At 45.4% G+C, this 14,963-nt stretch overlaps 1 protein-coding gene across 1 annotated transcript in view; it reads right to left on the bottom strand.

Annotated features, from left to right (window-relative positions):
* Positions 1–3,976: 3,976 nt before the first annotated feature.
* Positions 3,977–14,963, bottom strand: part of LOC146171469 (protein croquemort-like) — a 238,867-nt gene continuing 227,880 nt past the window's right edge. Inside the window, exon 13 of the mRNA XM_084586513.1 lies at positions 3,977–6,539. Within this exon, the coding sequence (XP_084442639.1) occupies positions 6,495–6,539 (45 nt within the window). The 3' untranslated portion in view covers positions 3,977–6,494. The remainder of the gene's footprint in view (positions 6,540–14,963) is intronic.

Here is a 14,963-nt window from a genome sequence, read left to right as displayed (position 1 = left end):
TGGTACGTCAGAATTAAGAAAATGCCCTTCACAGCCACAAATTACAGTCGGCATCGAGCTCACGAAAGCGCACTAGTAAATGAAGTACGGCAAGGTGTTCAACATAGCTAGACGGTATACTACAGTCCTTGCTAGATCTTATGCAAAACGAAGTGTGCAGTGCTGGCATATACGATTACGAAGACAAACGATATTGAGTAGCGGTTAAATACCGATAATATAATAAAAAAATGCATCGAGAAAAAGAAAACAGCCACCACACATTGACATACTATTTTGGTGAGCTTGTTTTCGGGATTCCACGCAAATTAATAAATGTGAACTGCAGTCCTGCCGCCGGTCGATGTTTCCAGCTACATGCATTTTTGGTTGTAGCTTACGTCGCAGTGTGTTATTCAGCCCCTCTAACAAATATTCGCTTGCAAATTTCGGCCAGCATGGCAGCTGAAACTGTGTTTGCGTTATATATGACAATGATAAGCAACACTTTCAGTTATATGTGATGAGGAAAGAAAGGGTGAAAATTATTTAACACGATTTACTTTCTGAAAACTTGGGGCTGAGTAATGAGAGCTAGTTAATTTCCCTAGAGGGCGCATTTCACAAGCTACACTTGTTAGCGACTTATTTCTCACCTGAACAGCTAGTGCATATGCACGCAGTTGCAAATTATCGGTTTAGTTTCACTTCAGTGGCCTACTTAAGCTTTGAGCATTCGGTGGCATGCTGCAGGTGCATGCTACTTCAAAGTGACAGGTGATATGAAGTATTTGCATATAAATCTGGCACATTTCTTACGAGAAGAGTGGTAACGCTAAACGGGACCTTTATCAACACGGTTCCAGGAGCCACAACTGCAAACTGCTTGACCATGTCGCGTGTTTTACAAACCTGTTTCCACAAGGAGTTCTATTACTTACGCTTGTTTCTACGAGGAAAATAAACTGAAAAAAAAAAATCGCGATTCACTAGCGATTAACACAGCTAAAGGTTCCGTGCTCACAAGTACCTTTGCACGGAATCAACTTAAAACTTGATTAAAGTACCTGTGTTCTGAGCAGCGGGGAAAACAAAACGAAGTATCATGCTTCGAGTACTATTCATAAATATTTTCTTGCATCGCTTACACTTGTTCTGCCACCCAGAAGTAATACTAAATGAGGCACCTTCGTTCCTCTATTGAATCCTGAAAAAATCCGTTACCAAGCATGTGCAAGTTTGCCATAATATCTCTAGAGCATGATTCCGCTTTCTAGATCTTCTTGCCATTTGTGCAACATATATATGGAGGCTTCTCGTGTTCGAGCAAAAACACCAGTTTATAAACGCGCTTTTTCCTAGATAACGCGCAAGATAACTGGCTGAAGCGTGTTTCATACTCTGGGCGCCCCTGTACAGGCTTTCGTGAGTATTGATTTTATTAAAAACTGTGGCGATTACTTAAAGGAAATTAGCTGCAGTTTTGTGTTCTCTGCTTTTTAAATTGACTCCCGCGCCGACCGAGCGGTATTGTGCTGACCCTTGCTCGTGGCTTGCGGGAATCATTCGACGTATACCCTGAGGATGTGCATTTTATACGTAACCATTAGCAGCAGCAGCAGTAGCCCGCTCACGCCCATTCCAGCCTGAAAGCCTCTGCTGTTATATATCTCACCAGTTAACCCGGTTACGGACACCTTGTCTGGGCGAACTTCCTCATCTGGTCCGCCCAGAGGAGTTGGGGCCAGATCCCGCGACGGTTCCGTTCGGGAACTGGTTCCTTTCGCCGCTCCTAATTGGTTGCTGCGTCACGTCCGGCGTGGCCCCCGAAACTTCCGGAGGCGGCTCCACGTTTTTAGCCTACGTCACGGAGCGGCACTGGGCGGGGCCACCGCTCCGAAAGGAACCGTTTTGCCGGCCGGCGCAGGAACCGCGACGAGTTGGTCTGCTTCGAGATGGAACCGCTCTGCGCTCGCTGTGGCGCCTCATGGCCGTAGTCGAGCGACGGCGCGCGCCGCGAAGTTGCTTGAGTACGGCCGTGGTATCCTTTTTTTTGTGTGTGTTTTTTTTTTGGGCAGCGCTTTGCGGATTTAGTAAACTGACGCAGTAAAAAAGAAAAACGAGACAACGCCTTCTACATGTCTCGGGAGGTTTTGCGGCAACACTGGCTAAGGCTGCGTGCCGATCGCGAAGCGAAGTGGGGACGAAGGGGTATGCCGGGCTGCCGTCAGTAGCAAAGGTGCTCTACGCGCTTCGATCGCTACTTTGCGATCGGGAGCTCTCGGCCAACAGCAGTGCGACCATTTGAATCCGGCAGTCGTAGAGACAAATAATTCGCGTCCGTAAGTGCGGGCTGAGTTTTCCCTCCTTCTACATCAGCGGAAGGGGAGCAGACGGTGGCTGACTGGGTCGAGTGCAGTCGGATTCCATGTGTCATCGGCTGCGTCCTACATTGACAGCTATTCACGGAAAGGTCGCGCATACTCACGACGCTTGAGCGGCCGATAAGGCTACGGACGCTGCCCCGCTACATAGGCAGGCGCGGACGCGCCGGCGCGGTGGCGGTATCAAGCAGCTCGTTCGTACTCGCAACGGCGGCAGCAACTCCTCCGTCAAAGAGCTAGCGTGATTCGGACTGCATACTACGGGCGTTGTAGACATCGTTATTAGGATATTTGCCACTCTGTGCGAAAGGCAGAACTTACAAAAACTTCACAGCGAGCGAGGAAGCAGACGACGCCGCCGCGCGCGCAACACCATCTAGCGGCGAAGAAAGGTACTCATGAGCCAAGATAATTGCTTGGCAGTTGTTAACAGGATGCTTCTAAGAATATTTCAGTTTATTATTCACTAGTTTGCATTACTATGTAATTATTAGATTTATTTCGTGCTTAACACCACTTTGGTACAAGTATTTGGTACAAGAAAAAGCCACATGCTCGTGATGGACACGCCTACGATCTGGGGCCATCGCTGATTGGCCGCTGTCTTTCCCGTCTTCGCCGTAAGGTGGCGCCCGCTGTCTTGCTGACGTCAAATTGACGTCATCTTGAAAGAGAACGGTTCCCGAAAGGAACCTCCGCTGGATATGGCCCTTGGTCTTTCCCCCTATGCAAAGCTTGCCATCTGTTGGAATCCAGTCTGTTATACTGAACTACCACTGGTTATCGTTCTTCGCACTAAATTCCCTGGCTATGCACATCTCTCCTTGATTTTAACTAAGAAGTCGCTGAATCGTGTTTGTTTTCTGGGGCATTCTGCTCCGTTCCCGTCTCTTAATGCTACACCTATCATTTCCCATAGCTCGCCGCGTTGTCTTGAATTTCATCTATAATTCGTCTACCCTTTTCTGTGCATGTTTTACCTCTCAGCTTAAGTGAGCAGCACTCCAAGTGGCACATGCACGCTCGGTACCCTGCATCGGCATACGCCTGGTTTCAAGTTACGCGAAGGTAACGATTAAGTTAATGTTATTGCACCTCTGTACACTTTAGCATTGTTTAGCACCATTGAATGTTGAATCTGGAAAAGAGGCATTATATATCGCGCTCTTTTCATCTCCATCGTTCTCTTCCTGTGTCTGTCTTCTATATGTGCGCAACTCGTCACTAATAACAAATATGTTTCATGACACATATTTTAGTACTCTGTTACAGATCTCGGAAAACACATGTGACGCGTAACTATGTCAAATTTTGCTAATTGTATCCAAAACTTGTAGTACTTTGATGGTAGAATTATTTATTATGCAGTATATAACGACTAAGGTCTGCCTCGTTCACCATTTCACTCAAAAGTAGATATGGTGCCGTTTTTCGGGCACAGAGACTTATATAAGCTGTCGTAGATGATTTTGCAAGCACAACACCATGCTGAAATACTTTTTTCACTTAAGAACATTTTCGTTTCCATTGCAATTATTTTTTATTTAAAAGTGCACAGCAGGCGTTTAGTTTTTCACACTTTATGTATAGATTCCAAAACATTGAAGAGAATGCCAGAATAATAAAACGCATTTAATGATCAAGCCAGCTCAGATGAATGAAATGACTGTGTGTATCTTATATGAAAACTTTATAGGTCGAAATAATGCCATTAAGAAGTTTCTCCTGCTTGCTGCCAACAAAAGCAGCAAGGTGGACAACGTTTCATGTGCCAAACAATGGACACAAAAAGAAAAGCAAGTATTTTAAGATCATGTAAAGTGTAGTTATAATGAGTCACTCCATGCCCTTCATGTGTTGATCTGAAATATTCAGAATCTAAAATGATGCAAACACTATATTTGAAGAAAGCTGCTCATCCAAAAATGCTTGGAATTGCTTACACTGTCACACATGCCATATAACATCAAAGAGTATGCTCCTTTGTACTTCAGGCTCATAAACATTCTGCATAGGCATGTTGAGGCATAGGCATAATGTTAGAAAAGGCACTTGAACAGTCCACAGTACATTATTTATCGCCGCAGCGTAATACCTGCAAAAAAATGGCATGTTCTTACCTAACAGTTCAAAAAGAACATTTACAAAAGCCAAGATGGGATGTGAATAACGGTTGTCACAGTAGGAGATGCAACACAAGCTTAAAAATTATTTTGTTCAATGTTCTCACCTCACATAATTTGGCAGTAAGCCCAACATCTTCCTGCCAGTACTTCTATCACACGACCACTTCCGATCCTCATTGAATTCGATCTGTATTGAGGTTTTCAAGGAGGATTGAGGCATGAGGTGATACACGGCCATTTTGAATGACGATTGAGAAGTTTCCTTCGTGTGCGTCCGGTAACGTCTAGGCTGGCGACGCCCACTTGTGGTTGAAAAATCAAGAGCGCTTGAGGAAGCAGCTTCGAGCCAAGCAGGCTCGAGCTAAATTGCGCTTGAAAGTTGCCTTGTGAAAACCTCTGTCTGCATTGAGCTAAATGCAGATCGAGTTCAATAAGGATCGAAAGTGTTTGCGTGACATTTGTTTGGTAAACTACCAACACAGTCTAATAGCCATATAATTAAGAAGTGCTTGAGACTGGGCTAGTTGGAACATCTTCTCATAAATGCTGCGCTGCTTAGTTGTACACGGACAAACCTCAGCTAACCTCAGCGTTTGTCCAGTTCCTTTGTCCGTGTACAATTAAGCAGCGCAGCATGTATGAGAGGAGGCATAGAATTGCAGTTGGAATTTCCTCCTACTAGGAGATACATAACTGCGGTGTTACGCACAAAGGGTCCCTAATTTAAAGACGCATGCTTTGCTACAAACAATGATCTCACTTAAGAAAAATGTGAGCACGAAGTAATCTGTACATACAGATGGTCACATTATCTCTTTTGAAATAATTCACCCACACACAACACTGGTAAAATAGAAATTTGAAGCTTGCAACATTCTATCTGTAATTGCTCATAGTGAATAACAGAAGCTATTCTCACAACAGCAGAATTCCATGCTCATTAAGCACACGTGAAAGATAATTTTGTTGCATTTCCCAGCATCCCTTTTTTGCATCAGAGTTGCCATGTTCCTTTTCAAAAGGAACAAAAAAAAAAAACGAGCCCAGATGTTTTGTAAACAAAAAATAGACATCTCGCATTCACATAAAAATAAAGGTGGGTACATATTTCAATGCTTGGTTTCAACTACAGTGAAAACAGTAAAAGCAGCATATAAAAAATGAATAAGCACACTTTCATTCTGGATGACGAGCCTTGTAAAAAATCTCTTTACTTATACCTTGGTCGTTCTGTCAGTGCGATGACAGTTTGCGTAAACAGTTCACGGCTGAAAAGAATGATAAAAGCATCACTCTAATTAAAAACAGCAAAACAAAAGTAGCCTTAAACGCGGAGGCGAGTCAACACTCCTCAGTGACGACGTCGACTAGACATTCACACATCGTTGCCCGATGTCACAACATTTCCGCTTCGCTAAGCACTACACAGCATTACAAAATTGTAGAAAAATACAAATCAGCTACAGCCTAAAAAATATGCATAAAAAGACATGAATGATGTCACAACAACATATTGAGCATTCACAGACCGCCTCGCTTTAACACGCATTCGCTGTTTTCAGAGTGGCTAACCTCCTCAGTTCCTGTCTTCGGCCAGATTTGGCGACGATGCATGTGCGACCGGCGCGACGAGCAGCGCCGAGGCGGAGTAACAGACCGAAGCTATCCGGAGGTACAGCGAGCACTCTATAACCAGCCGCCTTCATACAAGGGCGAACGCGTAAAACGTCAACCCATCTCGCTTGGGATTCGAGACTTTGCCCAGCAAGAAATAATGTTATGGGAATGCTGACATGGTGATCACAGGTCATGGTGGGGTCTTGTCCAGGGACGTAACATTGATGGCACGCCTACGGACAGAGGTACCGCCAAGACAGGGGAGGCCGTCTCTTGCGCGCAGAGTTCATGTGCATGAGCAACAAACATATGCACCAGTGGTTGGCAGGATGCGATGGCGGGTGGAACTTTTGTCCTTTCTTCTAGGAGCAACGCCTCTTTCCTTTGCTCACTTGAGCACGCGCACTGGAATGTATGTGGGCTGCACCGGTTTCTGTGGCAGAAAAGATAAGCAAGTAGGCAAGTTAGAGACAATGTAGCTAAGAGGCAACAAAAAATATTCGCAATAAAACTGTCAATCATGATACAAACACCTTCGTTGAGTACATAGTATGGAATTTCTTTCCTCAAAGATGAAAAGCTTTACGGAAAAGTTAAAAAGTTATCTAACAACATTTACTTTGCTTTTAAAGCCACACTACGATAATCACGATAATCAAGGAAACGCCGTAAAGGTCTAGTCACATGTTATATCCCTGGATCATTTTGTAAATGCCATGTATTTTATTAACAGTAGTGTTTTTAGCTCAAGCCCTTTAACTTCGTTTGCTATTTGTGCGCGTTGAAAGGGACACTAATGGGAAGTATTAAACTGAGCAAGGACAGATTATTCTTCATGAACATCGCCGATCCTCGAGAAAGGCACTAGCGATGAAGTTTTTTACAGCGTGGAAAGGCGGCTGCGTTCGTAAAACAAAAAAAGAAAAAAAGAAAAAAAAACAGCAAAACGAAAGTTTTAAAGCCTTTCCAAGTTGAAAACTAAACGCGAGTCGTTGACGTTTTTTCGACACAAAACGTGGCTTCGTTGGTGGAAAGACAGCAAATGAAAGTCCTGGAGCACTTTCAAGTTAAAGCTACCCGCGAAGAGAAGTGCACTTCCAAAGACCACGAACGCCGCTGAGAACCACACCGATCTGTGACGTAAACAAGACGCAGTCGCGCTGCTGTCGCCAGGCAGAGCCGACTGGAGGTGAAAAGAACGCCTAGCGGCCATAGGAATGCATGTATTTCAAAGCAGTTTTCTGATATCAAGAGGTGCCTATGACGTCGTTATTCGATGCAGAGTAACCACGAACATCCTAGAACAGATCGTGAAAGTATGAAATCTCATCATCGAGGCGAAGTATTTTTAAAACACCGTTAAACGTAGGTCGTGCGAGTTGGGAGGGCAGCCTATTGAAACACATGCAAGGAGAACTTGCCAAAATAATTTTCCGGCTTCGAGATCACCGATATACACGACATATGGTTAAACGTTAGCGGTTGTTTTGAAGAAATAGTGTAACAAAGTATACTGCGTCATTTTGATGCTAATCAATTTTTAAAGCGCGCCTCGATAAATGTGCATTGTAAAGATCGACATATCCCTGAAAAAATAGCTATCCGCTAGGTGCTCTCGTTATCGCGACAGCTTCTCGCGTTGTCTTGCATGCTGCCGCGCAGGCTACATTCCCTCTTAAATACTGCCGTTCAGGGCACTCCTCACACAACACGATGAACGAATCGCTTGTCGCAGCAGACAACTAAAATGCCCCATCAGCTCACGAAGTCGGTTTCGCGAACACCGCGTCATCCGCGCTAGAGCGCGTCTGTGCCGCCGTCTGTTACAGTGGGCCGTTCTCTTTCGCTGCCTTGCAATGAAATTTGAGCAGTGCTTCTTGAATGTAGTTTTTCCTAAGCTTCACACCTTGCACAACTGTTATTATATAGCAAGTAAATTCAGGGCACATGGCAGCATGTCAGGCTACAAGAAAGCTTGCGAATTTCGGAAAAACACCCCGCGGATAACGGGCCTGTCGGCGGTTGTAAGGCTTCACAACAAATATTTTTCGCGGCGTTTTAAAATAGACTGCTTCGATAATGACGTAACATACTTTGTCAAACATTCCTTCAAAACTCTGGTCAGCGCTTAACGAACGGCCACATCTTATGGTGCTAAGCGAAACGAGAAAAATGTTGCGGTAAGTTGTGTTTGCGTGCGTTTCTATGGGTCGCCCTCCCCACTGGCACCGCCATACGTTTTGCGGTGTTTTAAATACACCGTGCCTCTGAAATGGCGTTTCATGCTTTCACAGTGTGTTCTATGGTGTTCATGGCAGCTCTGTATCAAAAAAATTACCTTTTGTTTAGCTTGTGGTTAAACCTGGAGTTACGCGAGAGCAATCTGGATGGCTGCGCTTAGATTCGGCTTGAAAGTAAAGACATGGCTTTTGCACGTAGTAGTTTCTTCTGTGGTTGCAGCTTTATTTATGCCATAGGGGAATCACTTCACGAATGAGCACCCCTTGCCTCTCATCGTAAACCATTCCCATTTTGGTGTAGAAGAATTCTAGTGGTGCGACATCGTCTCTACATCGATCTCCGGGGCACACCGCCGTCACAACGTTCGGACCTTCTGTCCTAGCAACTCCCTATTGTCGTTCGCCTGTACCGATTACCGAGTTATCTGTTTTCTTCTTCTTATGGACAGACATGGAGAAACGGTGAAATGGCGAGACTGGCCAATTGTAGCTCTCGCTACAAAAACGACACCCCGTGGAATTAGAAAACTGCTTTGAAATTTTCGTTCCCATGTGTTCCTATGGACGCTAAGCCTACTTTTCACCCCTAGTCTGCAGCGGCATCGCGAGCGCCCCGCCCCTTTTATCAGCAAACACGGTATTGACCTATACTCATTTCACAAATAATTTGCAGCATCGAGGAGCCTGACGTGATCAGGGTCAAACAGATCTGAGCGCTGCATGAATGTGTTTCACCGAGCCTGTCATCCCGCGACTAGTGGCGTCACCACATGGAAGGAGAGAGAACCAGCTGCTGCGCGCCTGAGGCTCAGCCATTCACCGTGGGCTCAGCTGTCGACTACGCCGACTGGGCTGGCGCGCAACGTTGCGAATAGCGGCGCATCATTTCGGAGCAAGCCTCCGCAGTGCTGCAGTAATGTGATCTGTCTTCACTAATTTAACCAGTGAATGAAGCGTTGGCTGTACTTCCCAAAGAACAATAAGAACTGGTTTTCCGATCGGTTGAGTAATTGTTTTAATGGTTCAACGCTGCTCCAGTGTTCAGGGACCATTTGCTGCGTCCCCAAACACAGCGTATAGTTGCATGTTGGCAACAAATGCAGGCATAATTGTGACGAACACCTACTAACTGGGTGAACTTTCTTCTGAATGAAGCGTGTTAAGCCTTAGCAGAAATCAAGCTGCATGTAACACGTGCATACTCCGTCGACGAGAAATAGAATGAAAGGCGCGAAAATCCGACCTAGCGTGCCTCGCGCAGTGCTTGCGTTGGAAACATTTTCTATATGGTAAGCTAGAAGAGACGCTTGCCGCGTCATTTTTACGATGTTTTTCAACACAATCTGCAGAAAAGGTGCATAAAGGTCGCTTCGCGAGTTTCCGAATAGAGTAATAAAAAAAAGAAAAGATAGGTACGATGCTGGAGATGCATAAAGTAGCGGCTTCAACCGCTCCAGTGAGAATGAAACCGCTTCAGCAAACATAACCATCGTGGGTGTGTGCTTCCGAACTTGCTTTATATATCAGCTACGCGTAAAAAAGACTGCGTACTCGTTTTATGTCTAGCCCTTGTCTCTGCGGTACGCTTCGCGCTGTTTAATTTATGATACTCTGCGTTCACATCTACGCTCGCTGCTCTGCTTTTTTAGTATTTCAACGGTAATTTATTACTGATGTCGAATTAGCGTTCTTCGAGAAAGCACATAAATAAATCACCGACAGCAGCTGCACCAGACCGCGAGAGTACGCTTCTTGTGTAGTTTGCTTCTTTACGCATTTTTTGTTTTTATAAAAGCTTCCTGAAAACAACATGTCAAATGCTTTGTCTAGTCGCTGTGCCCTATCGATCTAGCCTGACTTAACACTTCCCTTCAGTGTTCCTTTAAATAATATATTGAAAAACACTGGAGCACAGTCATTCAAAAATAGGCATTCAAGAATTGCACTGAAGTAAAAGACAATGAAGATCGGCACTGCAGAGTTGATCGCACAGTATCAGTTGTGTCTCAAGCATAACACTGCCAGTGCGCCGCATGCTCTGTCGTACAAAAAAATATGCAGATGAAAAACAGGTGGCAGAGATAAAAGCGCGCATAGTTCGTGCATGACGTAAAGACAGACATTCGCGCATGCTGCATTGAGTGCGGAAGTACAGCAAGTCTTACCACTATTTAATTTTTATAGTAGGTAGGCACTATTCCTGCATTCTCATTTTTGTATTTCCCTCCTTTGCGGCTTATGTTTTTGTTCCTGTCTTTCTCAATCCCTGCTTCCCAAACTCTGCATCTTCTGACCCGCGAGAGTTGTGGTCTTGCTTTTTAAATCGTTCCCGAAACCACACTAGTTAGGCATAAAATAGGCATCCTGTTTGTTCCGCCCCCGCCGTCAGCGCCGTATATATATATACAAAGGATGCCTGGCTCAGAATGTCGTCCGGCGCGACACGAGGAATTCCGAGCGCCTTTTACTGCACAAAACGTGCCTGTTATTTCTGTAACGCACTGACAGACTGCGCTTTATGCAAGCTCGTGGCCGCCAAATACATAACGGCTGTCTCGACTAACTGTGGAAATTCAGCATTGAGATTGTTTGCTCGCCAGTAGAGCAGAGACCAACAACGCTGGGCGTACGTTTTGTATTTCACAAACTCTCCAGATTGAATGGGCCCCTTGGAGGTGCAAACACCGTCTCTTTTTCGATTTCCCTTCGCAATCATCTTTGCGTAGTTGGTGGGGGGAAGGGGCAAAAATAAACAATGTGGTCGGTGAAGCTACAGCTTGAATAGGTTAATTCCGCAACAAGTTGTCCCATATAGGGCGAGACGATTGGTATCTGTTTTCACTGGTGTAGCTTTTGCGCTAGGCGAGAAATGTGTACATAGGAGTGTGCACCCAAGTGGATTCTCCTTTTATTCTTCAGTGACGTCACAGAGCGACTGCCTACATCCACTCTTGTGGCACATGAAGTCGCTTATACACCAGTGCAAACTAACTTCTGAACTCATCCATCAGTGTATGTCCTTCATACACTGAACTTGTAGGTGAACGCCTTGACAGGTTGAAGCCGAATCGGCTAGATTTCGCTTCCCATATAAAGCGCTAGAAATGGTAGCTTCTGGTCTCCCGCCACGTACTATATATCCTCACGTAGGCGACATTAAATTGCGGAAGAAAACAGTGATGAACGCAAGCAGCGCTGGAAAGATTTCAGATGCAGAGCGACGTCGAGAAAGCCGGCCGTGCATAGATGGCTTTTCTCGCTCCGTTGTACTTACTGCGATGTGTTCGTGCGAGAGCCATCGAGCCGCCCGCCCCGTCTTCAACACTACTTGGGCTACGGGAGAAGCGGAAGCACGAGCTGCAGACACAATTTCCTGCTTCTCGCGCAGCACTAACACTAGCTTGAGTGACAGCCGAACGTTTGCGTTATATCTGACGCCAAGTGCTGAATCCGTGAAAAAAATAATGCAATGAAGAGGTTTTACGGGCAATGCATCCCTGTCGAAGATGACAAAATGTCTGTCGTAGACGTCAGAATTTTCCCTAACTTTGTTGTACTTGCCACTCTAGCTTGTTCTGTAATTACTTTTTGCAGTCTAATTCTGTGGTGCCCTTCGTTGTAACTATAGAAACTTCTGATGATACCGCAGAAATTCCTTTTGTCACAACAGGTTAAACTGTCAAAACTGTACAGAAATTCTGTCGAGAGAAATGAAAACTGTGTGTAGGTTTTGCTGCCTGGCGGGTACGCAACGTTTTTGCTAGCTAAACCAATACGTGAAAAAAAGCTAGAAAACATTTTCTGTTACGACAGACATTCTGCGCAATTTCTGACAAACATGTTGTGACATACATCAGGAATTTTCTGTAGCTACGACAGAAAAGTACTACCGAACTGCAGACTACGATAAATTACTAGAGAAATTCTCCAGTACTCGTGGTGACTACTCTAGAATATTCTGATGTTTACGATATAAATTTGTCGAAAATGTCAGAGCTACGGAATATTTTGTCGAAATTTTGACACGTTCCTTTATATACTTTTCCGTTATACTAGTATATCTAGCGCAGAATATATCTTTCAGTTAATAATTCCAAACTGTAAAAGGCAGTAAAAGTATCATTACAATGGCAGCGAGCGATGCTCAAAGCTATAAACTTGCCTGTGCCAGAACTGCGTTTACTTACAATAGTACTTGTGTAAGGAAAATGCGATAACGTCGCTCTAGAACGTATAGACCAACACCGATCTGTGACATAGGCGCGATGCGGTGGCGCTTCTGTCGCCAGGCTGGGCCGGTTGGGGGAGAAAACTAGGCTTAGGGCCCATAGGAATACATGGACCCGAAAAATTTCAAAGCAATTTTCTATTTTTACCGCGCACCTGTGATCTTGTTATTCAGTACAGAGCGACCATGAACATCCTGGAACAGATCACGAAAGTATGAAATCTCATTAACGAGGCGAAATATTTTTAAAATACCGCGAAACGTACCGCGAAAAACACATGCAAAATCACCTTACCGCAACATTTTACTCGGTTCAGCAGCGTTGAACCATTCTCATTTTTTGGTGACCGTCTTGTATCACGCTCCGACATCATGTTGCATGGCACACTACATTCCCTTGCAAGTACTGCAAGTCTGATGACTTGCGGGACCATTCACAGCACGTAAACTGACCGCGCGCAGTGCAAACGGCAATGCACCACCGGCGCTGTCGCTAGCAGACGGTCCGGAGCTGGAGGCGGCCGCGGTTGGTATCGCCAGCTGCGCTGTTGTCTGTTGCAATGCGCGATTCTCGTTCAGTCCGTATTGTCGTACGGCGTTTGACAACTGCCTTTTAAATGTAATTCTGTCTAGGATGTATCACTTGAGGGACAGTATTATCAAGCTAATTTACTCCATGCGGCAGAATATCAGACCGTAAACAAAACTACATGATTCGCTACACGAGCATTTTGGGGGTGCCTGGATTCACAACACAGATTATTTGGGGAGTTTTAAAAGTAAACCGCCTCCGCAGTGACGCAGCATACTTCTTCATAGCGCTGGCCAATGTTTAAGGACCGGCCACCACTTCTGGTGCTCTGCGAAATGAGAAAAATGTTGCGGTAAGTTGCGTTCTTGTGTTTTTATGGGTCACCCTCCCAACTCGCACCCCCATGCGTTTCGCAGTGTCTTAAAAATACTTCGCCTCGGTCATGAGATTTCGTACTTTCACGATCTGTTCTAGGATGTTCATGGTTACTTTGCACCGAATAAGGACATCATAGGTGTCTCGTGAAATTAAAAAACTGCTTAGAAATATTTCGGTTCCATGTATTCCTATGGGCGCTAACCCTATTATTGCGAAAGCAGTGCTACTTTCACTTTTCAGCCCTTCGCGTAGCGAGGCGGTAGCGACCATTGACCTTTAGCGTGATCTTTTGAGCGCCGCCAAGCACAGCTGCGCAAAAACAGGGCCCCAATTCACGCCGTCAACTCGCGAGGCGGTAGGTACCAACCGCGGCCTAACTCCCGCTCCCTCCGTGAAGGAGCGCTGCAGCCGGAATGACGTCATCCCTGAGACTGTTGTGAGACCGTTTAGAACGACGTTTGGGGCGCCGGTTCGGGTATGCCCTTACACACCGAGAATTAAGCCCAACGTTGATCTACGGCCGGGCGGAGCTGCAGTTGTGCCACGTGCTCCTAAAGCTAAGAAAAATTATGAGGCTGCAGCCGCAGCTACCGCAGGGGATGCAACGTTGGATACTATAGGAGGTGGCCTAGCGGCAGGTGGAACCAACGCAGTCTCCAGGGATGCTTTCATTTCTGCTGGCGTAAAAAATGCCGTTGCAGCCGGTGCCGCAGCGGCATTTGTACATTCTGCCTTAACCTCCCCCACAACCAAGCATATCGATGCAGCCACGGCACTGCTTGATTCGCTGCTAGTTATACATAGAATAGCCAGGTAGCACCCCGCAATAAACAATAGTTGAACCATATGCCGAGGCGAGAGTGAATCACTGCATAACCATAAGTATAACCAGAAGCACCACAACCAGCTACGCCACCAGCTGAACCTAGGCGTAGCCATAGCTATTGCTTTCGCAATTACCAGGCTTAACCAAACTAAGCCACTGTCAATTTGTTTTCACTCCCAGTCGGCTGCGACGCCGCGAGCGCCCCCTTTGATTGTAGACACGGTGTTGGTCTATATTCTCGGTGAAAGAAAAAAAAAACACGTTTGGCTTAGCATTGTAGCATCGTTGAATATCCGCTTGGTACAATATTTGCGTAAGCTTGCGCCTATAAATATAGTGACCAAGAAAGTAGACACACACAAATAATTCAGTAGCCAAGGATTATGCTTCAATGTGGCTTAAGGACCAAATACACTATATTAACTGCTGACCTCGTTCAAAAGCTTTTGGCAGAGGGAACGCTTTGCCGACCCCTTCCAGAACAAAGTTTTCCTTGGTAGCATGGCCTCCAAAAACTTCTGTCCTACTAAATCGCGGTAGACCAAAAAAAAAAAAAAAACAAAGTCGGCCGTCAAACCACTTAATCTGAACTGGGTTCTTAACTGTAGTTCGCAGGCACCAGCACTGCAATCGTGAGGAAAGCAGATAGTGCT

Source organism: Amblyomma maculatum, unplaced genomic scaffold, assembly GCF_055883805.1.
Source record: "Amblyomma maculatum isolate TAMU_Amacu unplaced genomic scaffold, ASM5588380v1 scaffold_22, whole genome shotgun sequence".
Classification (NCBI taxonomy): domain Eukaryota; kingdom Metazoa; phylum Arthropoda; class Arachnida; order Ixodida; family Ixodidae; genus Amblyomma; species Amblyomma maculatum.
This window is presented reverse-complemented; position numbering and strand designations above follow the sequence as displayed.